Genomic DNA, 25,002 nt, shown 5'->3' with positions numbered 1-25,002 from the left:
TTCACCTGATGCTACAGATAATCATCAAGTGTGTGAACCATTCCGTTGCCAGGGTAGAAAGAAAACTCAAGTCGAGTTTGACCAAATCTGTGTCAGGAAATGGACAAAGTTGAGCCAAAGTCACGTTTTGGTATGTCATCTTGATTCAAAATGGCAGCCAGCATCCCAATGTTGACAGAGTGCTGTGCCCACCTTGGAAACCCTCGTAAGGTGGTGCACTCTCCTTCATTAGAACTTTAAAGCAGTTTGATTGCCATCTGTCATGGATGCTTTGGTTGCATGGCTGGGAGTTGACCTAGATCAGGCATAGGCAATCTCGGCCCTCCAGATGTTTTGGGACTACAACTCCCATCATCCCTAGCTAACAGCACCAGTGGTCAGGGGGATGATGGGAACTGTAGTCTCAAAACATCTGGAGGGCCGAGTTTGCCTATGCCTGACCTACATGACCCTCCGGGTCTCTTCCAACTCTACAGTTCTATGAGTCTATGAATACAGCCTATGGATTCTTCTATGAAGCTTCCATGTCATTGTTGCCACCATGGCCAGAGTTGGCAGAATTGCTGCCAGACTTACTCTTGTCGCCCAGTCAGGCTGAAAGGCCAGTGGTCCAGCTGCCAGGAGATTGTTTCAGGAGGCAGGAAGCAATAGAAGCAGCAGCAAGCTGACAGGACCATTGGTGGGAGAGAAGAGGGGTCCTCACCCTCACCCACTGATGGACAGCAGGCAACAGTGCTTCTGTCAAGAGCATAGTGGAGCAGCTGGGACCCTCTCCAGTGCCATCAGGAGATACCCCAATGGTCTTGTGATGACACACACCCATCCGTGACTAAGCCCTACACTGGTCCTCTGCTGAGCCTCCAGACTGAGAGTAGTCACCAGCCTGATTCTCCACACAAGCGGCAGAGCATGATGTGGGTCTCCTGCAAGGTGGGAATGGATCCCACCATTGATATCTGCCATCACTGCAAGAAGACTTTGAACGGGGGAAGTAGCAGGGCATTACACCACCAACAATTTGCTCCAGCACTTGAAGAGGCTTCACCGGTCAATCTCACTTAGGCCAGAGGGCAGCCATGTCCCAGCTATCAGGCAACAATGGCAAAATAGTGGTAATGCAGCAGATTTCCCCCCCAGCTAGCTCTCAGATTCCCATTCCCAAGAGGCTAAGGTGGCCAACCATGGAATTCAGGAAGCATGAGGTCATGCGGGGGGGGGGGAGAGACCACACAGCTGGGCCTACCTGTCTGGAAATTTGCAGGATTAATCCCCCCCTTGAGGAGCTACAGTTTCCCCAAATGTCATGTACCAATTGCAAAAACCAGCAGTTCATTGTTGTCTTGATTTTCCCAATGAAAGTCAATGGGAGGATTGAATATTTGGATTTCCAAATATTGCTCCTATGCGGGGTCTGAGGCAGGGACCCTTCGAAGCAAGGTGGGGCCCGACCCAGAGCTCTGACCATGAGGCTGCTATTCTTATTCATTGCATTTATATCTTGCCCTTCCCAAAGGAGCCTGGGGCGGCAAGGCAGGGCCGCCTCACACATCCCCCGTTGACATTGTAAGCATACATATTAGGAAGGAAGTGAATCCTACTGAACTCAGTGGAACTTGCTTCTCTGTAAACATTGCTAGGATTGGACTGTAAATTTTCTTTTGGCAGTGCAAGGGAAGGCTTAGATATTCTGTACAATTACTGCGATTGTGCATGTGAAGTGTTTTGAATGCTCTAAAATGTTGCACAAATGCACAAAGTATTATTATCCTCTTTATTGCCTATTAAGCCCTTCATCTTCCTAGGCAACACAGTGCGAGTGGAATGGATGACAGCTGAGCTGTGCTAAGTTTGGTTTTACTCAGTGCTATTTTTCTAGAAAAAGAGGTGCACCGAACTCACCTTGAACACCTCCCTTGTTCTCTTATAATGGCAATGGTGCCCACCTGAGAGATGCTGGAACTTAGTTCCGGCAAGTTCCGGCTGGAAAAAAGCCCTGGTTTTACAGGCCTTCTGGCTGTCAGGTTCACTTTTAGTTCATGACCTGCTCACCATATTTCACTTGCATGAGTGTGAGACTTTTGAACAGGGTAAAATGTTGTCCGATTCAGAAATGAAGCTACACGGCAACCAGCCTGCTTTGAAAACATTTGAATGCAGGTTACCTTTCTCCAAAAAACCCACAAGGGGAATTGCAAGGGTGGAGCTTAGGTAGCGGTGTGGAATGTGAAGTAACAAATACAATATGTGAAACCACACCCTTTGGTTAATGAACTCCAAGGACAGGGTTTGGCTTAAACCGAAAGAAGTGTTGAGGGAGGGAGAGAGGGAGAGAAGGAAGGAACAAGTGAGGTTTCACAGCTCCTTCCTGGCAAACGACTGCGTCCTCTGCTTCCATCATCTCTCCCTGAAGAACAAACAGCTAGAACCATCTTCAAAGTTTCAGGTTTTAACTGGTTCTGCCCTCATTCACCCATATTCAAGCAGGGCGAGACCTTAGCAACGTGTACACAGCCACACACTCACGTTCACACAAATAGCACTTGAGCTTAAGTGCACTATACCTCCGATCGCGTGTGTCTGTGTCAGGGAGGGGTGGGGTGAGAATTCATGGTAGAGTACTGACTCGTTGGGATGCGGGTGGCATTGTGGGTTAAACCACTGAGCCTAGGGCTTGCCGATCAGAAGGTCGGCGGTTCAAATCCCCGTGACGTGGTGAGCTCCCGTTGCTCGGTCCCAGCTCCTGCCAACCTAGCAATTCGAAAGCACATCAAAGTGCAAGTAGATAAATAGGTACCACTCCGGCAGGAAGGTAAACGGCGTTTCCGTGCGCTGCTCTGGTTCGCCAGAAGCGGCTTAGTCATGCTGGCCACATGACCCGGAAGCTGTACGCTGGCTCCCTCAGCCAATAAAGCGAGATGAGCGCCGCAATCCCAGAGTCAGTCGCGACTGGACCTAATGGTCAGGGGTCCCTTTACCTTTACTGACTCGTTAAGAACAATTTCTTGCAATTGAAAAGCAAGCATCCTGGGATGACTCCTAGGCCAGAATCCTTCTCCCTGTAATTCTAGTGTCGGATCGCCCCTTCTTGGGACTAAGATTATTCTGTTTCCCTGACCTTACCCTAACTGTTAATTTGTGCAGTACATTGTTACGAGTTTGAGAGGGTAGGCTCTATTCCTGGATCCAACACAGATTCAATTGCTGGAATAGCCAGGCAGTGATACTAAGCGCTGCAAATCCTCCAACATCCTGCTGAAATTCTGCAACTTTTCATACCATGAATGTTTGGAGTTCTTTTTCGTCTGACTGTGGTTGTGCTATAGTCTCCCTGGACAGCAGTGATGTGCTAGCATTAGGAAACCATGACAGAACAACTAAGACTGTGTCCATTCATGCCGCTTCACATCCACATTCAACTCCAGTGTGGATGAGTCCTAATAAAGCAGAATAAACCCACCACTAAACACACATGTGGTACCCACAATAAACACCATTCCGAGGGCTCATCATTCCGTGTCAATTTGCTGCCCACTCTTCCTCTTTCCCTGTGAGAAAGAGGAGGCGCACAGCAAGCCAGCAAAGACCACTTTGCACAGGGTGCCTGAGAAAGGAGGCGGTGATGCCATGTCTTCCTTTCCAGGAAGTCTAGGGTGAAGTGAAAGCATTGCTTCACTTGCCCTTCTCTGTTTCATGCATGGGACAGAAGATGACTATGGTCTCAGTCCTTTAGCTTTGCACAAGGCTCCGCAAGAGGGGTACAATGAGAGAGACTGAGATGATGGAACAGGGATATAGCCACACACAGAAATCCCAACCCCACCCACTGGGGAACTGGTGGGCTAAGCCAGACGCAGTGGTTTCTCCTTTTCTGGAACTTTTACATATCCTAAAGGTAAAGGTAAAGGGACCCCTGACCATTAGGTCCAGTCGTGACCAACTCTGGGGTTGCGGCACTCATCTCGTTTTATTGGCCGAGGGAGCCGGCGTACAGCTTCCGGGTCATGTGGCCAGCATGACTAAGCCACTTCTGGTGAACCAGAGCAGCACACGGAAACGCCATTTACCTTCCCACCAGAGCGGTACCTATTTATCTATTTGCACTCTGACATGCTTTTGAACTTCTAGGTTGGCAGGAGCAGGGACCGGATAATGGGAGCTCACCCCGTTGCAGGGATTTGAACCGCTGACCTTCTGATTGGCAAGTCCTAGGCTCTGTGGTTTAACCCACAGCGCCACCCGTGTCCCTTTACATATCCTAGGTATCCTTGAAAAAAACTTCAAGGCTAATGTGACAGGAAAAGGGGCCAAGAGGCCAAGAGGTTTATTCTGAGTCCATGACTTGAAATTGCATAGTAGTGCCAGTAAGTTCCTGTTTCCACAGTGCCTAGCAAATGGAAGGTACTTTATGGAAACAACTCCATTTTTTTTTTTAAAAAAAGTCATTCCATGGGGCAGAATATTGTGCTACTGGTACTGGACTGGGGCTTGTGAGGGTGTCGTGTACAATAACTGAAAAAAGAATTCATAAATACCCATCTATGTTAAATCAAAAGTACAGGGAAGAACATAATCAAAGTTACAATACATAGGAGCAGGATAGAGGTTGTCTTTTCCAAACAAACAAAGAGCAGATAATATTTAAAAAAATCAAATTTCACAATTTGGTGGGGGAAGAGAGTTTTGTATATCTGAATTTGACATATAAGAAATTAAACTCCACCAAACAGCATAAAAATGTTGGGTTATGTTCCTTCCTGTTTGTACCTTTGATTTTACATTAATAAAAGTATTTAATGAAAAATAAACACTCATTTATGGATCGTCTAGAAAAATCCTCAGAAAATTCATCTTGTTAAGTTTTACAGGCTAGAGGATTTTGTTTACAAGTTTGTAAAGCACCTCCGGTTTTTGTTAATTAAGCAGCAAAGAAGCTGTTGTTTGTAATGACCGCTCCCCACCTTTTTACAGGTATGTGGGTGCTGCTATGGTCATTGATGGTTGCTGTCGAGGGACCGGGAAGGAATTTCCCTGCATTGGCAGGTTTTGCCTTCCCCGTAGCAAAAATGTCATAACTTTGGTGGTTTCAGGCCTTGGGCAGAATCCTTTAGTCTATCTTCCCCAAATGGGGTGGGGGTGGGGGCGTGAAGCGGTGACCCATACCCCCCTGCAGTGGTGATCCCAGGGTTCCCCATTAAAGGGGTTGTGTGGAAGGGAGTCACTGGCCATATGCTGTTAGGTTATCAGTGCTCTCCCCTGCGTTGTGGCAAAATGGGGGGTGGGCTCTCTGCTTGAACAGACGTTTTCCAGAGCCAGCCCAATCCCCACACAGTTTGGATAACCCTGATGTTCCCCAGATCCCCGGACGGGGGCCGGGAGGGATAAACGCCTAATGCCTAAGCCAAGGTCTCCCTACACCTGAATGTTTTATAAAGTTGTGGCCAATTTTAATCCCATAACATGTTGTCATGAGTCATTATTCCTCCTGGGGGTCAGCTGGGGTCGGGGGGGGGGGTCTTCGCCTGGCCACACAAAAAGAACTCTGCTTTAAACTAACGGTTCAGCTTTGTAAAGATCTTTTAGGTAAAGGTAAAGGGACCCCTGACCGTTAGGTCCAGTCATGACCGACTCTGGGATTGCCGCGGCTCATCTCACTTTATTGGCCGAGGGAGCTGGCATACAGCTTCCAGGTCATGTGGCCAGCAGGACTAAGCCGCTTCTGGCAAACCAGAGCAGCGCACAGAAATGTCGTTTACCTTCCCGCTTACCTTTATCTACTTGCACTTTGATGTGCTTTCAAACTGCTAGGTTGGCAGGAGCAGGGACCGAGCAATGGGAGCTCACCCTGTCACGGGGATTTGAACCGCCGACCTTCTGATCGGCAACTCCTAGGCTCTGTGGTTTAACCCACAGTGCCACCCGCGTCCCTTTTACTCCACCATAATTTCCAGTCACAGTGAAGCATTTTTATAATGCCTTGGATGAAGCTAAGCACGCAAGCAAACAGAAAGGAAGAGTAGTAAAATCTCAGAGTGGTGGGGGGGTTACATTCAGCCTTGTGCTCCCCCTTCCAGTGAAAATAAGCCTGGGCTCTGCTACCCCATTAACTCCCCTCTTGAGCCACATGCCCTTACAGCTGCCTGTGTTGCAAGAGGCTGCAGGAGCAATCCTTGCAGGGTCATTCTCACGAATCATCTTCCTCCAGCTGATTACCCTCATTTTTTCCCTTCTGAATTGCAGTTGACAGGAAAGGGCGGGGGGGGGGGGAGAGAGAGCCAGCCACAGCTTAAAGGGAAAAGTGTGAGTTGTAACACGGTAATTTCCCATTGGTTCCCTATTGTCTTTTATTGTGTTCTAAACGGTGTGCAAAATTAATGGAAGAGTATTCTTTAAAGAAATGTAATAAACAGAAACATTGTGTGTAGAATTTCCTAAGGTTTTAGAACCGCCACCGTTTTCTTATTACCAGTGAGACTTTAAACATGTATAAAATGGGTGTTAGTAAAGTGCAGCTCCCAACCCTTAGGACATGGGTAGGCAAACTAAGGCCTGGGGGCTGGATCCGGCCCAATCGCCTTCTAAATCCGGCCTGCGGACGGTCCGTGAATCAGCGTGTTTTTACATGAGTAGAATGTGTCCTTTTATTTAAAATGCATCTCTGGGTTATTTGTGGGGCATAGGAATGCGTTCATTTTCCCCCCTTCAAAATATAGTCTGGCCCCCCACAAAGTCTGAGGGACAGTGGACCGCCCCCCCTGCTGTAAAGGTTTGCTGACCCCTGCCTTAGGAGGTCATACTGACTGGCATCTATGCTGTTTTGATTTAATCTCAGCTACGACCTAATACTCCAGTATTAAATCAAAGGCTTACACTTCCTTTCTGCAGAACTCTAGCTTGACTCAGCAGCAGCGGCGACAACTTCACCCAGAGCAAAGCTGGGTTTGCCAGTGCAAAAATGGTTACGTTTACTATCCTTTTTCTGTGAAAACAATGATCCCGGGGGCCACTTTGAGGCAATATTGGGCTAGTGTTTTGGACCTGATGGAGTATTAACATCCGGTGATATTTATTTGTTTTACTCCATTTATGAATCATTTCCCATAAAGTATCTCAAATTGATGTCAGAGTTTTCCTGTTGTGTGTTTCCATGGGATCTGCTAGACAATTCTCCTTAAATCTTCTGAATGGTTAGGAAATATCTGAAAGGAGGGGGGGCGTGCCTTTGTCCCCAACCCACCTTGCCATAAGGATGACATAATCTGTGTGAAATGAACCATGCACTACAGTTTTTGAATGAGAGACAGGGCTTATCTGGTCCTGCTAGGTTTTATCTGAATTGACGTTTGCTGTGATTTAGCACCAAAGAATGGGTTTTCTCTGTGAAAGGAGTAGGTCGAGAGGCAAGACCCAAGCTTTCTAGGCATGCGGAAGTGTGGATGAACCCACAGAGAGCTAAGTTTGCATTTTGTAAGCTAACAGCATTTTTGAGTTGCTGGTTGCTTCTGCCTAGAGATCTGATGTGAAGCAGTAGAACTTGGTGTCTTGGAGTGCTTAAACTCTGCTTCCACCTATGCTCAACCTCTTTATTTGTAGACAAATGTTACTAAGCATCATAAACCTCAACTGACCTCTTTCCGAAGGAAACCAAACATGGCGAAGCACTGTGCTTCCTGGAACCTGTCACTGCTTGGGAGAGTCACATAACAGTATATTCAACAGAGAAGCTAAGGCAAACTTGGACATTTTACAAGTTTTGCCTCCTCATGTCTCTGACGGTCTTTTCAAATGAAGTTGGTTTTGCATGAGGAATGTGGATCTGGCCTCCATTTCTGGAGTAGTGCTGAATTCCTGAGAATCAGTGATTAGTGTTGCAGGTCTCTCCTTTCCTAAGGAATGCCTCTTGAGGGTTTTCAATGTCTGGTCATTTCCTAAAAAAATAAGAGCCATGCTAGTTTTGCATCCTCTTTCTACACTAGCCAACCAGGTGCCCACTGGAAGCCAGCAAGCTGGACCTGATTCCCAGCAACTGGCATCTGACAGGATGTAGCCTTCTCCTTCATTCGTTTGTCTAGTCCTCTTTTAAAGCCATCCAAGTTGTGGCTGTTTCTTGTTACCTTGTTGTTGGTGTTGTTATAGGTAAAGGTAAAGGGACCCCTGACCATTAGGTCCAGTCGTAACCGACTCTGGGGTTGCGGTGCTCATCTCGCTTTATTGGCCGAGGGAGCTGGCGTACAGCTTCCGGGTCATGTGGCCGGCATGACTAAGCCACTTCTGGCGAACCAGAGCAGCGCACGGAAACACCGTTTACCTTCCCGCTGGAGTGGTACCTATTTATCTACTTGCACTTTGACGTGCTTTTGAACTGCAAGGTGGGCAGGAGCAGGGACTGAACAACGGGAGCTCACCCCTTTGTGGGGATTCGAACCGCCAACCTTCTGATTGGCAAGTCCTAGGCTCTGTGGTTTAACCCACAGCACCACCCGTGTCCCTGGTGGTGGTGTTATGGCCTCCCCCTAAAATTTTGTTCCAAGACATAATAGACCCATAAATTTTATTCTTTGTTGAGAAAGAGCATGTCTTTGCAAATTTTTCACCATGAAAAACTTCTGATTTCATTGTGCCCTGATGCTGAAAATTTAGGTTTTCTAAACCTAGTTTTTCCACCAAAAAAGCTACATTTATACATTTTTTAAGGCATTTATAAAATCTTTTGTGTGCTGGTGTATTTTTTTCCTGAAATGCTCATCATGTTATTGATCTCTGTGTAAAATTTCAAAGAGATCTGATTATTGGTTATGGAGGGGGAAAAATAAAATGCACACAAGCCCAAGTTCTCAAGAGGGACAGAAACACAGATTTCACGAAACCTTGAAGTGCTATAAAATTAAAACTGTTTGAGATAGAGTGGGGAAATTAAGGAGGGTTCTTTCAAGCATAAGGGAAGGGTGTATACCAAGTTTCATCAAAATGCGAGACGGTGGGTGGCGAATCCCTTGTTTTTTTTGCATTGATTTGATGTGGAATGACCCTTCTGAATAATGCAAGTTGTGTGAATTTACATAATTTATCTGGTTTGGGGGAAGGACAGAGAGCTATGCAAGGCTTGTGGAAGCACCACCCCAACTACTAGAAACTGTAATTCAGCCATCCTTCTGGCTTCTGAGATTTCAATAAATGCTCATGTATGTTTAAGATTTTTTCAAACAAGAAACCTGAGACTGCAGAGCAAGTACCTGATTCTGAAAGAGTTCCATGATTCTTTCATCCTTATTGCTTTTAAGCCAAAGCATCCTGACTGGAGAAAAGATGGGCAGAGACAGACCTTCCTCTCCAGCTGTCTGCAACTCAAGATTGTCATTGAAGGGGTTGAAATAGGTGATCTCCTCCTTAGCCTCTCTGGACCTTTCCTTCCATGGGTGTAAAACGAAGTTAGAATCATTATTCCCAATGCGTTTTTTAAAGTTTGGAATGATGATTCTAAGCTGGGAAGTTACCAGAGAGAAAGGAGCTCACCCTTCTTCTGTTCAGACTTGCAGCTTGTTTTGGCTGGGGAGAAAAATATGTCAAGGAAAGAATCATTGAACTCTGCATAATAGGTAGTTTGAGCCTCAGGTAGTTGGAGTCCACATTCTTTGCTCTCTTTCTTTTCATTTCTTTTTACACACCTGAATGCAAGTTGTCTGCCCACCTTTCCCCTCCGACTTCTCTTCTTCTTCTTCTTCTTCTTCTTCTTCTTCTTCTTCTTCTTCTTCTTCTTCTTCCTGTTGATTAAGTGTGTGGCTGAATGCTTTTAAGTGTAACATTTCCTGGTCAGCCATAGCCTTATAGTAATTCTTCCTCTTCTTCTTCTGATTTTCAGGATGTGCCACTGATGGAGTCTGAAAAAATCAAAGGGGAAGATCCTTTCCCCTCAGCAACCCACAAATTCAATGAATCGTCTAATCCTGCACCAGCCAGAAGGCACCATGATGTCACAGAATTTTTCACCAGGAGCGATGTTTCTGAAGAGAGGGTGGCAGTGAGAGCAGAGGATAAAAAGAACTCTTTTTCTCAAGCCCTGCCACTTCTCTTTGTCATGGAAGAACAGATATGGGGCAGATTCCCTAGCCCTGTGGAAAGAGAGACATCCATGGGACTAGAAAGAGGCCAGAGAGATCCAGAGAATTGGGGAGGATTTTCCGAGCAAGAAAATCTTCTCAATATACAAGAAGTCACTTTGGAGGATAACAAGGAGGCCCCTTTTGATTCCCGTCAGAGAGAACTTGAAGCTGCTCATTCCTTAAGTGATCATGAATCTTCCCTTTTCAGTACAGCAACTCTTGAACAGATCTCAAGTATTCCCAGTGAGGTCGTGGTGGGAGAGATAAAAGGTGAAACCTTTGTTCTTGGATTTCCCCAAGCTCTGAACCCTCGTGATGCATTTTCTCAGACACTGTGTGAGGAAACACATTTAACAGGCACTTTTTCTGCTAGTGAGGAATCAGCCTATGACTGTCCCCTGGTGAGTCATGATGTTTCAGAGCATCACCAGAATGCTGAGCCTTCCAAAGGCAGATCAGATGAAAATCACTCATCGGAACTAGAGCCTCAATATGAACTAGACAAGAGCCATATGCCAAATATGGAAGTCACAGCGGAGATTGATGAGAAGATGTCCCCTAAGACCGAAGGAGCCGGCCAGATACACCCAGATACCTCCATAGTGAATGAAGAGGGGAAAGTAAGAGAGTTAAAGGGACAAAGAGAGGGTGTGAAATCTTCTGCACTTTTCCAGCCAAGTTTTGAATTTTCTAAGGGTGGGGAAATACATTATGATGTGCAACAACCAAAGCCTAAAGAAATTTTGTCTCTGCCAGACTCCAATAGAGTAGACAGTAATTCAGATATAGGAGAAGAAGTGGAAGAATCGGGACAAAATTCATTTATTTGCACTGTCCTCCATCTTGAGGAGGAGGATGGCATAGGAGGAAGCAAGACTCGTTCACTAAAGGAGACGGTGAAAACAAAGCATGCTACTGATTGTGATGAAGCAGAATCATCTCAGGTATCAAAATCATTGGAGTCAGGGCCTGCAGAATTGGACCCACCAGAGTTGGAAGACACTGAACTAAATGAGGAATGCCTGGAATGGAAGGGAATGGAGAAAAAAGTGGAAACAGAGCAGAATAATCTAGAATTGAGACACAAAGGTCAGGAACAACAAGACTGTTGTGTGCAGATAAGTCAAGCATCAAAGCAAGGGGTAGAGAGAGAGAGAACTGCCCCACTAGGTTTAAACGCACTGCAAATGAACGTGGATCTTCCTGATTTAAACAAGAACTGTTCTTTGGTTGAGGCCGAAGCATCTAATTTCACTTTCAAGGAGCTCTCATCTCCAAATCACGGTCCAAAGTCAGTCTGGACACAGGACTCTGGTAACCCACAAATAGCAAAGGCAAGAGCTATGTCGATATCTGAAGGTATCCCAGTGTGTGAGAGCCCAAGGAAACAGGCTCCAACATGCCATGATTCTAGACAACTGGAATCCTCTGGCATCGTTGACCAAGCTGGCCATAATAGCCAAGGCAGTGAGCAACCCCCTGAGGAAGACAGAAGAGCTATTGAAAGAGAGGACAGCGAATATGGTGGTGAAGAGACAAGTGTTATGAGTCTTGATGGTGAAGGAAGACCACCATCCTGTAGATATTTAATAGTAACACCTGATTCACAGATTTATGATTCTCAGCCTGTGGATCACCCTATTGATGGTGAAATCCATATCACTGCCTCATCACTGGGGACCTCAACAGAGGAAGATTCTCTGGAGGAAGGTGCTGGCAAGAGAGCCAGAGATGGTACTATTGTGCCATGTAAAGAATCAGAATCTACACAAGAGCCAGAAAACCAGAATATGCTTAAGCCATGTCAGCTGAACAGAATGGATTGTGGAGAAGTATTGAGCAGTGATGCAGACATATGGGCTTCCAGCAAAAATGACATATCTGGTAAAGACTTATATGAAGTTGCTCAGGGTACTGCTTCTGAGATCCTTCAAAGTATACCATCAGAGGAGGGTCTGTCCAACACAGACAGACAGAGTGTAGAATTCAGCCCTGATCCAGAATCATTCCAGGCACAAGACACTACCATAAGTTATTTGGAAACCCCAATGAGGAGCCTTGAGATTCCAGAAAAGGAAGCAGGAGGAGATACACTTTGCATGGAACAACAAACTTTAATCAGTGAGTCACCATGTTCATTAGTTCTTGAAGAGGGTGGAACAGAAGGTGGCAACACGGAGACCTCAGATGTGGCTCAGCCAGCAAAGCCTTTGACCCCAACACCTGCCTCGGATCAGGCCATTCCTCCAGAGCCTGCTTCCAGCCGCTTAAATCAGCTCATGCCAACTGTGTCAGACTACAGCAACTCTGCTCAGTTTTTAAGCCCTGCACCTAATGCAGACACCCTTCCTCAGCCCCTCACTCCTGCTCTTGCACCCAGTCAACCCAGTCAGCTCCTAGAACAACTGCCCTCTCCCAGTGAAGCTTGCCAGTTTTTAGCCCCAAAGTCCACTGCCGTTAAGGCGCCACAGTCTTCAGTCCCGACACCTGACAATGAACTATTTAATCAGCCCCCAGCGACAGAATGCAATTCCAACCAACATATGCCACATCCACTCCATTCTGATTCGGTGTTTCCTGCCGATCACCCCATTCAACTAGCAAACTCTAGCCAAACCAGGGAATCTGTAGCTCCTGAGTTTAACTCCAATCCCACAGCCTTTGCTCTTAACAGGGACCTTCAGCTTCCACGTCCAGCTTCCAGCTCCAACATACCTCCAGCTCCTGATGGTGATCAGTTTGCCCAACAACCAGTTGAAGCACCAGAGTCTACTCTACCTGTTAACTCTATAGATGGGAGTGGTTGTGTGTTTGTTGCCGACTGCATCTCTCAGACCATATCCTATGCTGCTGAAGCCAAAAAGCTTGCCCAGGCTCCAAACATAGACAGCAGAGTTGAAGAATTCCCTGTTGTACAGTTGGACAATTCAGAAGGGGCAGGTACTTCACAAGGCCAGAAGGGCAGGAATATACACGAAGCATCCAGTCTATTGGAGATACACACAGATGTTGGCATTTCGGGAAACAGTGGGCCAGTGGAAGACTCCTCCTGCAACATTCCTGATACTATGGATATATGCGATGGGAAGTCATCAAATAAATACAGCCTCCATCCCTCAGTAAGGAGTCAGAAAATGTCTGAAGTTGCAGAGGCCAGAAGTCCAATGCAACCTTCACTTATAGCTTTCACCAACCCAATACACTTTTTCCAGCAAGGCCCTCCATCTCCACCAACTATCAGACACCCATGCAGAGAACAGGCTGCCTGTCAAGGGCCACAGTGGTGGCAGCAGTCCCAGAGAGAAGATGCTAAGAGAGATGCAGAGGACACAGTCCCACCTGTGCTTCCCAGAAAGGAAGGCGGAGCCAGGCACCTACCCTTAGAGAAATGTACTAGTTGTCCAAATAAAAGTGCAGACGCAAAAGAACCAACATCCAGTTCAAAGAAGCAGGAAGTGCTAAGCAAACACCGGGCAAAAAGCAAAGACTGGCATCGGCAGGGTTTGAGGAAGATCTCAATACCAACGGACAATGAATTAGGTGAGTGACTTTTAATCCCTGTTCCTTATCAAAATGACAAGAAAAGTGAAAGGAGGTTGCCCCCCGGCCACGCCCCCAGCTGTGCCGATTGGACGGCTGGGGGTTTGACATGGCCGGGAGTACCCATGACGTGGGTGGCATGCCTCCGCCCTCCAGCCAGGTCACTGGGGGGTCCCGGATGCCAGTCCGCAACACCGCCCCCCAGGGAAGGAGAGCAGACCTGTTATAGACTAACATCAGTCTACAGTGGTACCTCGGGTTACATATGCTTCAGGTTACATACACTTCGGGTTACAGACTCCGCTAACCCAGAAATAGTGCTTCAGGTTAAGAACTTTGCTTCAGGATGAGTACAGAAATCGTGCTCCGGCGGTGCGGTGGCAGCAGGAGGCCCCATTAGATAAAGTGGTGCTTCAGGTTAAGAACAGTTTCAGGTTAAGAACGGACCTCCAGAACGAATTAAGTACTTAACCCGAGGTACCACTGTATCTGAAAGCCAGCTCCCAACTTTAAAAGAAATGAGTCCTGCTCATCCAAATATCCGTCTAATCAAGCATCCCATTTACAACAGTTGCCAGCTAGATTTCTGCAGAGCATGTAAGCAACAGACTTTCTCACTATGTCCCAAGCACCTGAAAATCTGAGGTATACGGTCTTTGAACATGGAGGTTCCATTTAGTTACCATGGCTACTGATCATTGATATATCTGTCTTTAGATTTCACTTTTGAAACCGTCTAAGCCATGGGCGGGCCTTTCGCACATCGTATAGCAGTGCTGATGGTCACCACCTTTGGCAGATTCACAGAGGATAGAGTGATCAGTATCAGAGAACTGGAACAGAGAGAGGCTCTGTTGTCCACATGCTCTGCTTTTGGGCTTCCGGCAAGGATCTGGCTAGGCATAGTTGGAAAATGAGATGAACATGATATAACCCAGCAGGGTCATCTTGTGTGCTTAATGCTGGGAACTGGACTTCAGATAAATACAGTGGTACCTCGGTTTTCAAACATAATCTGTTCCGGAAGTCCATTTGAGTTCCGAAACTTTCAAAAACCGAAAGTGGAAGCCTTAATACCGAAAACTCAAAACGGAAGCCACATTTCCTGTTCAAGTTCTGAGGCGCATTCGAAAACCAAGGCACTTCCGGGTTTTCGGCGTTCGAGTTCCGAAATGTTTGTCTACAGAGGCGTTCAAAAACTGAGGTACCGCTGTATCAAGAAAAGCATGAAAAGGAATGCAAGTATGGTCAGAAACTAAAATGATGCTGTGCAGATAGCAGGTAGCGTTTGTGATAATGAACTGGGAAGCCCTTGTGAGTGGTTTGGAACCACGAAAGCCACCTGAATCACATGGGGAGATATTTTGTGCACCATCTTAGTGATGTGGGAATAACTATAGGTCCCAGTGCCACTACAGTGCTATTTACATTGGGCTGTTGTGGACTGCAAGACTCTTGGCAAAATCTGTGCCTCCCATGAAATTAGGAGCAAATGGAACAGAAGGAAGGCTACCACACCTAGTTCAACCCTCTGCAGTGCAGGATCACACCTAAGAGAAGAGATGCAAAACACTGCTCTTGGAGACAGTCGTATTGAGAGCAAAACATATTGCCTTTCCCCCTGTGGGGGACTGACCACTGAAAGGGAACAGACACACCATGTATCTCCGTGCACAGAGACATGTTGTCCTCCCATTGGCTCTTTCCTGCAGTATACAGTGGTACCTTGGTTTAAGAACAGCTTCGTTTATGAACAACTTGGATTAAGAACGCTGCAAACACGGAAGTAGGGGTTTTGGTTTGTGAACTTTGCCTTGGAAGCAGAACATGTTTGCTTCCTGTTGAGTGTGTTCCATTTGTAAATTGGGTCCCCCGCTGCTATGGGAAAGCACACCTTGGTTTAAGAACGCTTTGGTTTAAGAACGGACTTCTGGAAGGGATTAAGTTCGTAAACCAAGGTACCACTGTATAGTCCTTCTCTCCACCTGCTGCAATGAGCTACATTTCCATTTTTGCAGCTGAGAAGTTGTGACTGAATTACAAGCACTTCAGCACGTAATTTTTTTTGGAATAAGGCAACCCCACTATCTTTTCCATTTTCAGAGTTTATAGCATCTCTTATCTCGTCAAAGGAGGAAGCCCCTGCACACAGAGAAAAATCAGACCATTTCGACAGAGCGAAATTTGGGTGAGTCTCTTCCCATAAGCATTTTTGTACTGAGCCACTGGACAGCCTCTTGTGACAGTGGAATTAAATTCCTTCTAGTGCTTTCTGAATGTTCACGCTATGTCACAGGAACTAAGAACCAGTGTGGTATATCAGCAATTACAATGTTGGGTTTCCAATTAGTGAAATGCAGGTTCAAATCATTCCTTGGCTATGAAGCTGACTGGGTGACCTGCCTTGGACAAATAAATTAAGCCCCCCTGAAATACTTAATTGCCTTCACCCCCAGTTCAGGTATGCAAAAAAGCTTCTGCCCACATGGTTCATTCTGGCCCAATGTTTATGCTCAACCCCTCAAGAGATCTGTAAATAAAACATTAGACATGTTGGGAAAGCTTGCTGAGCTTGGATATGGGATTCAGGAGCTCATTGATGCTCACCTCAAAGAAGAGGGGAACCTTACGAGAACCCCAAGTTCTCCAGCGCAAATTAAAATCCACCCTCAAGAACAACAGCTTTGCACAGTTTGAGGAGACCCTGCAAAGGACCGTAAATTAGAGCAACTTAGAGAAGCTCCAGCAGGCTGCTAACCTATTGAACTGCTCAGGGGAAGAGACAGCATCTCTGAACTACACTGCTTGTGGGGGGCTTCAGGAAGTGTTTTGAGGTTCTGCAGGCTCTTTATCCCCCTTGGGCTGCAGATGTGGAACCATAATCTGCAGTGAGGATATTGCAGTTTTGTAAGCCTCCATGAATTCACTGTGGCTGCAAATGACAGCTTTGGGGCTGGGTGGGGCAGGGCGTTAAGTGGTTGAATTCAGATAGCCTGACCTATTTACCAGCCAATTACCCTATTTTAAAAGCTCAGCTTATTTCCAGGTCAATCCAATGTGAGCTGTGGAAAGCTCCCCCTTCTGTATAGGGCAGGGGTGCCCAAACTTTTTCCAAAGAGGGCCAGATTTGATGAAATTAACATGCGTGAGGGCTGACCAAAGTTGTTGGGCTTTTTTTTAGGATTTTACCCCAGGAGATAAACTGCCACAGAGGCCGGATTAAGATTGAGGCCGGATGTGGGGCTATGGCATGTCTAACTTGCCTCACAGAGTTGTTGTAAAGATAAATGTTATGTACTGAAGTTCTCACCCTGGGCCAGCAGGGGGATACTGTAGATAGTTATGTAAATGAAGGATCGAAAGTGACGTTCAGTGATTGGCTAGTTTGTATGCAAATGAAGGATTGAAAGTGATGTTCAGTGATTGGATAGTTTTAGAAAGTTGCAACAGTTACGTTGTTCTGGAGCTCTATATAAGCAGGCTGACTGAGCTCCTCAGTTCAGTTCTGTTCTGGCATCTGAATAAAGAAGAGCTGCTTGAAGAATCGCTGTGTTGTCTGATATGTTCACCCACAACTTAACAATAAATTAACCTGAAGAAATCTGCCAAATGCTCCTTGGAAGAGCAAACTTCCAAGAAGCTTTATCGTGGTTTCTGCCTTGCCATTTTCCTCAGCAAGAGTAGGCAATGTAGGCTATGAACCCAGCTTTAAAATGGTAGCTGTAACTGATGAGATCCAATGCTCAGGTTATACTACCCTCTTTGTAGACCTTATCGATTTTCCTCATATTTGTATACTACTCACATCTTGTTGTTTTCCATTCCCTGAAAGAGAGAAGAAACTACTAGAGACAGCAGAAACCATCAAACGGCGGCGCTCCAAATTAATCAACTCATGTAAGTACTTCCTGCCTAATGAAGTTCTCTCTGTGCTAAAAAACACTCTGCAGGTGCAGAATAATAGCAATAATAATAATAATAATAATAATAAAATTAGTATTTATATCCCGCCTCATCTAGCTGGGTTTCCACAGCCACTCTGGGCAGCTCCCAACAGATTAAAAACAGAAAATAAAATACTAATACTAATACTACTACTAATAATAATTTATTTGTACCCCGCCCATCTGGCTGGGTTTCCCCAGTCACTCTGGGCGGCTTCCAACAAAGATTAAAAATACATTAAAATGTCACACATTAAAAACTTCCCTAAACAGGGCTGCCTTCAGATGTCTTCTAAAAGTCAGATAGTTGTTTATTTCCTTGACATCTGATGGGAGGGTGTTCCACAGGGCGGGCACCACCACCGAGAAGGCCCTCTGCCTGGTTCAAGCCTCTAAATGTGGGCTTCATTAAAATTTTCCCAGGGTTAACAACAGACAGAGTATTTAACTGAGGAACAATGAAAACATAAAAGTTGTGTCTGACGTGAATGTGATTAGAACTAGTAAGATCCATCCTAACCCCATTCCCACCCAGCTAATCCCATCTACCCCCCACTCTAACTGACAAAACTCCCTGCTGTGATTCCATGCTCCCTTCAGTTCCTCCTCCCCACTATTTCATTCTACCCCCTCCAAACATGGTTTGGATGTGACTACATACACATTAAATTATATATGCTTTTACAAAAGTGTGCTCAGACCAGCCATTTATATTTTGGAGGAAGAGCAGTCATAGGTCCCTGTTCTGGAATGTCTTCCTATTATAGATTGGAGCCCTCGTTCAGGTTTCTGGATCCTTCAATGTTATTTTCAACGAAAGAGAGATGGTAAAGAGATCCTAAAGCATTTCAGCGGCAGCAGCGTAGCCTGAGAGGGGATATCAAACGTGAGCCTAAAGCAGAGTGTTATTCTCCCTGCTTTTTCTTCTTTTTGCAGAAAATGGGAGTAGATATAGAAACAACCCTAGCATCTTACTTAATTTATCTCCTTATTTTTGTTCTCAGAGCTGGGTTGGCCTGAGAGAAAAGTGCTGATGCGGGATGGATTTATTTTAAAAAATAAAATAAATCCATAAATTCATTAGTAACAATGAATTGGATGCTAACTGCAGATTCAGCAAGCTTGGCAATTTCAAAAGTTTTAGCTTTGCTTACTAAATACAAGTAAGATAAAAATGCTAAATTAGACCTCTCTCTAGGGCATCTACGGACGCGGGTGGCGCTGTGGGTTAAACCACAGAGCCTAGGACTTGCTGATCAGAAGGTCGGCGGTTCGAATCCCCGCGATGGAGTGAGCTCCCATTGCTCTGTCCCTGCTCCTGCCAACCTAGCAGTTTGAAAGCACGTCAAAGTGCAAGTAGATAAATAGGTACCGCTCCAGCGGGAAGGTAAACGGCGTTTCCGTGCGCTGCTCTGGTTCGCCAGAAGCGGCTTAGTCATGCCGGCCACATGACCCGGAAGCTGTACGCCGGCTCCCTCGGCCAATAAAGCAAGATGAGCGCCGCAACCCTAGAGTCGTCCACGACTGGACCTAATGGTCAGGGGTCCCTTTACCCTTCACCTTTACCTAGGGCATCAAAAAAATATTCAAACACAAACTAAATATCAGCCTATTCTGCACAGGAAAAAATATTTCAGAGAAAACCACATCACTGCAGCAGTCTTCAGAGGGAAAAGGTGATGTTGGGGCTGTGGAACATTTTATTCCCTTATCCAACTGCCCCTTTTGTTGCTAAAGTCTAGTCACCAGATCCCACTTTATACATGAATTGGGAAGTCATGTAAACAACAAACGTGGCTGCCCTCATTATGCCTACTTTGCCCCAGTGTCGTCCAGTGAAATGCTAATAATATATCTATTGCTTAAAGAAAAGCCCCAGGTGTTCTAGAAATTATCTGTTTTGTCAGCCATGGTGAAAGGGTCCATATGGGTCCATATGACCAGCGAATGGAAATTTCAGGCCCCTTCTCAGAATTTTAGCTTTCAGGTTTTAAAAAAAGTCTTACATAGGAATGCCAGAGAATTCTATCAGAAACAGAAATAGGAGAAGAAATGGACACAATTTGCATGTGTGTACAAGGTCAGGAATGGAAACCACACAAATAAATATAAGTGGTCTGAGCTGTTGTTGTATTTTTACTCCACAAGGATGGAGATGCAAATAACTTATGTTTTGGCAGAAGCCAGCCTGCAAATGAATGGAAACCGTGCTGTTTGTGACAAACAGAGATAGGATGCAGGAAAGAATTCTTCCCTTTTGCTCAGAAATGATGTAAAGCTGCAAATACACCTGTTCTATTGACAAGCTGTTGGTACTTATTTTTAAGTATCAGGTAACATTTCTGGGACGCGGGTGGTGCTGTGGGTTAAACCACAGAGCCTAGGGCTTGCCGATCAGAAGGTCGGCGGTTCGAATCCCTGCGACGGGCTGAGCTCCCGTTGCTCGGTCACTGCTCCTGCCAACCTAGCAGTTTGAAAGCACATCAAAGTGCAAGTAGATAAATAGGTACCGCTCCGGCAGGAAGGTAAACGGCGTTTCCGTGCGCTGCTCTGGTTCGCCAGAAGTGGCTTAATCATGCTGGTCACATGACTCGGAAACTGTACGCCAGCTCCCTTGGCCAATAAAGTGAGATGAGCGCCGCAACCCCAAAGTCGGTCACGACTGGACCTAATGGTCAGGGGTCCCTTTACCTTTACCTTAACATTTCCAATGTTATGAAAATTAAACACCATCATTTTACATGTATAAATGGAAGTATATTCTTGCTGGTCCAAGGCCAATAGCAGCAGAAATAGCCTTACCCTTTTCAGAATCTTCCTACTACAGTCGTATCTTGGTTGCTGAATGCCTTGGAACTCGTACGTTTCAGCTCCTGAACAATCGAAAACCGGAAGGGAATGATTCTGAATGATTTTCAGAAGCTGAACATCCTCCGTTGCTTCCGTGGCTTCTGATTGGCTACAGGACGCTCCTGCAGCCAATCAGAAGGTGCGTCTTGGTTTTCGAACAGTTCCAGAAGTCAAACGGACTCCTGGAATGCATTCTGTTTGAGAACCAAGGTACGACTGTACATATCTGTTTCTATCCGGTCATTTCATTTTAATGTTTATTTTTTCTATGTTTATACAACAACATTTGAGTGTAAGTTGTTTAACTTCAGGCTGTTTGGAATTTAAAATACAGTGTGTTTACTGCTTCACACTGACAAATTAAACCTTGTCCCTTCCTCTCCTCAGTGTGCCCTAACCCCACCACAACCACCTCACCACCCGCATAATAGCTCTGGTTGCAGGCCTGGTGCATTGAGTCAGAATTGTTAAGACTTGGTGGTTTTTCTTCACAGCGAAGTTGCTCTACCAGGAATACAGTGATGTTGCGCTGAACAAAGCCATTCAAAGTCAAAAGAGAGCAGATTCCTTGACCGAAGATTTGGAGTATAAATCCACAGACTCCCCAAGGTTACGAAGAAAAAACATCTCCCCTCAGGATTCCTACCTGCAACGCTTGTCCGTCTCATCCTCGACGTCCCTGTGGCAGGACATCCCCATGGTCCGAGAGAGCACTGTGCTACTGAGCATGACCCGTGAGGAGCAGAAGTTGCAGGAGGTAATATAGGAGGAGCACAGCCAGGCATATTTGACTAGAGAGGAGGCTAACTCAATATGGCTAGTGGTAGAACCAGCAGGCCTAGAGGAGGCGAGCTGGAAGATGGAGCGAACCAGACGAATGGGGTAAGAGTCCAAATGGAAAACTGAAGCGAGAGGATGGACAGAGAGCTGCAGAATCAGAATCAGGGAAGTTGGCATGCTGGTTTGAAATAAGCAACTAGCAGCCAACAGGTCTGCAGCATTAATTTACTTTATCAGAGTTCTTTGGGGATTACTCTCGAGATAGACGGATGCCCACAACCAATGCCGTATTTACGTATAAGCTAAACAAGCTATAGCTTAAGGCCCCACTCTCTTAAAGGTAAAGGTAAAGGGACCCCTGACCATTAGGTCCAGTCGTGACCGACTCTGGGGTTGCGGCGCTCATCTCGCTTTACTGGCCGAGGGAGCCGACGTTTGTCCGCAGACAGTTTTTTTGGGTCATGTGGCCAGCATGACTAAGCCGCTTCTGGCGAACCAGAGCAGCGCATGGAAACGCCGTTTACCTTCCCACCGGAGCGGTACCTATTTATCTACTTGCACTTTGACGTGGTTTCGAACTCTCTTAGGGGCTCCCCCAAAAAAATTATTAACCACTCAGCAGTGGATCCAAACATGCCATTAGAGCAGGCATCCCCAAACTTGGGGGACGCGGGTGGCGCTGTGGGTTAAACCACAGAGCCTAGGACTTGCCGATCAGAAGGTCGGTGGTTCGAATCCCCACGATGGGGTGAGCTCCTGTTGCTCGGTCCCTGCTCCTGCCAACCTAGCAGTTCGAAAGCATGTCAAAGTGCGAAATGACTGGCAGAATCCGAGATCAGGGAGAAGAGGCGGTGGAAGAAGACTGGAAGAAATTTAAAGACTACCTGGAGAAATACTGTAAAATTAATGAATGTTGAAGTGATGTTGGATTGAAAATAAGCGGTATTGGTAAAAAGACGAATAAGAATATGTAAATGTAGATTGACAATGGTTGGAAATATATAGTTATAAAAGGTTAAGATAATAAGTAAAGATAAATGATAGAGGGTAAGGATTTGCTGAACTAACTATGTGAGCTGGAATACAGAAAAGGGGTGTGTGAGGAGGTCAGGAAATAAGTAAATGAAAGATATGACATGAAAATATTGACTGTTTTTCTCTTTTTTATTAATTTTCTTCTTTATTGTCTATTTTTGTATTTTTTTCTTTCTCTTTTAATATTGTTATGTTTTTTTTATTTTCTTATCTACAATTTTGTAATTTTTACTGTCTGGAAAAGCTTAATAAATATTATTAAAAAAAACAAAACCAAACCAAAAGCATGCCCAAGTGCAAGTAGATAAATAGGTACCACTCCAGCGGGAAGGTAAACGGCTTTTCCGTGCGCTGCTCTGGTTCTCCAGAAGTGGCTTAGTCATGCTGGCCACATGACCCGGAAGCTGTACGCTGGCTCCCTTGGCCAATAAAGCGAGATGAGCACCACAACCCCAGAGTCGGCCAAGACTGCACCTAATGGTCAGGAGTCCCTTTACCTTACCCCAAACTCGGCCCTCCAGGTGTTTTGGGACTACAACTCCCATGATCCCTAGCTAGCAGGACCAGTGGTCAGGGATGATGGGAGTTGTAGTCCCAAAACATTTGGAGGGCCGAAGGTTGAGGATGCTTGCATTAGAGAGAAACAAGACATTGTACTCCTGATTTTTCTTTGACAGCAGAACCTGCAGTTAGCACTGTCTAAATTCAGAATGCAAACCCCACTGAGGAATGCATTTGGCTCCAAATTTAAACAGTGCCAGTTGCAAACCCCACTGCCAAAGGAACAATTGGAAGCCTGTGGGCCAGTGGGCCTCTGACTGTTTCTTGGCAGCAGGCTTGTATCTAAAGATAAAGGTAAAGGGACCCCTGACCATTAGGTCCAGTCGTGACCGACTCTGGGGTTGCGGCGCTCATCTCGCTTTACTGGCCGAGGGAGCTGGCGTACAGCTTCCGGGTCATGTGGCCAGCATGACAAAGCCGCTTCTGGAGAACCAGAGCAGCGCACCGAAACGCCGTTTACCTTCCCACTGGAGCAGTACCTATTTATCTCCTTGCACTTTGACGTGCGTATCTGGTGCTGTTTAAATTCAGTGCCAAATGCAACCCTCGCTGCTTTGGGCAAGGAATATGTGCCCACCCTATTTTAAGGTGCATGTGAAGAAATGGGGAAATAAGGGGAAATCAAGCTTCTGAAATGGATAGTATTATATGGACTACTGCAGTGCGCTCTGCGTGGGGCTACCTTTGAAGGTGACCCGGAAATCACAACTAATCCAGAATGTGGCTGCTAGACTGGTGACTGGGAGCGGCCGCCGAGACCACATAACACCAGTCCCAAGAGACCTACATTGGCTCCCAGTACATTTCCGAGCACAATTCAAAGTGTTGGTGCTGACCTTTGAAGCCCTAAACAGCCTCGGTTCAGTATAGCTGAAGGAGCATCTCCACCCCCTTCGTCCAGCCCAGACACTGAGGTCCAGCTCCAAGGGCCTTCTGGCTGTTCCCTCACTGCGAGAAGTGAGGTTACAGGGAGCCAGACAGAGGGCCTTCTTGGTGGTGGTGCCCTCCATGTGGAACACCCTCCCATCAGATGTCAAGGAAATAAACAGCTATCTGGCTTTGAGAAGACATCTGAAGGCAGCCCTGTTTAGGGAAGCTTTTAATATTTGATGAACTATTGTATTTTAATATTTTGCTGGAAGCCGCCCAGAGTAGCCAGATGGGCATACAGTAAATAAATAATTATTATTATTATTATTATTATTATTATTATTATTATTATTATTATTATTATTAGATTGCATATATGTGGCTTTCTGAGGGAGGGAGAAGGTTAAAGAGGGGCCATGGGAGAAGTTTTTAAGCTCTTAAAGGACTGTTGTAAATAAAAAGGTAGTTGTGACCAAGTGCCACTCAAATTGGTAGTACTCTAATGCATTGCAAAGCTGTTATTTTCTGTTTAGAGAGCCAGAAATGTTAAGTGTCCACATAGAAAATCAAAGTAAGTCAGTCCTGTCCTAAGAGGGAGCATGAAGTTTTGCACTGACCTCCAGCGTCTCTCTGGGAAAAGGTCACCAAAAGATAAGGCAAAGTAGGAACTCAGCAAACTCATACTCAGAGTAAACCCATTTAAATCAAGAGGCTTACCTTACCCACGGCCCATTAATTTCAGTGGGTCTGCTCCAAGTAAGACTTCGTTGGAGTCAACCCTCTGTTGGAACGAGCAAAGCAAGAAAAAAATCTAGCTATTTACACAGCATCTTAACAAGCAGAGACATCACCTTGCCAACAAAGGTCCGTATAGTTAAAGCTATGGTTTTCCCAGTAGTGATTTATGGAAGTGAGAGCTGGACCATAAAGAAGGCTGATTGCCGAATAATTGATGCTTTTGAATTATGGTGCTGGAGGAGACTCTTGAGAGTCCCATGGACTGCAAGAAGATCAAACCTATCCATTCTTAAGGAAATCAGCCCTGAGTGCTCACTGGAAGGACAGATCGTGAAGCTGAGACTCCAATACTTTGGCCACCTCATGAGAAGCGAAGACTCACTGGAAAAGACCCTGATGTTGGGAAAGATGTTGGGAAACAAGGAGAAGGGGACAACAGAGGACTAGATGGTTGGACAGTGTTCTCGAAGCTAACAGCATGAGTCTGACCAAACTGTGGGAGGCAGTGGAAGACAGGAGTGCCTGGCGTGCTCTGGTCCATGGGGTCACGAAGAGTCGGACACCACTAAATGACTAAACAACAACAA

At 45.8% G+C, this 25,002-nt stretch overlaps 1 protein-coding gene across 2 annotated transcripts in view; it reads left to right on the top strand.

The window, feature by feature from the left end:
- The window catches only part of ARHGEF5 (Rho guanine nucleotide exchange factor 5), a 70,339-nt gene that overhangs the window by 24,785 nt on the left and 20,552 nt on the right, over window positions 1-25,002 (top strand). For both annotated transcript variants that reach the window (XM_081191524.1, XM_081191523.1), the window contains exons 2-5: window positions 9,857-13,637; window positions 15,741-15,825; window positions 17,470-17,534; window positions 20,926-21,188. In XM_081191524.1, coding sequence (XP_081047650.1) covers window positions 9,869-13,637; window positions 15,741-15,825; window positions 17,470-17,534; window positions 20,926-21,188 — 4,182 coding nt within the window. In that variant the 5' untranslated portion in view covers window positions 9,857-9,868. The remainder of the gene's footprint in view (window positions 1-9,856; window positions 13,638-15,740; window positions 15,826-17,469; window positions 17,535-20,925; window positions 21,189-25,002) is intronic.

Source organism: Podarcis bocagei, assembly GCF_964188305.1.
Source record: "Podarcis bocagei genome assembly, chromosome: 4".
NCBI classification, from domain to species: domain Eukaryota; kingdom Metazoa; phylum Chordata; class Lepidosauria; order Squamata; family Lacertidae; genus Podarcis; species Podarcis bocagei.
The sequence above is the reverse complement of the archived record's forward strand: the minus strand, read 5'-3'. Positions and strand labels throughout refer to the sequence as shown.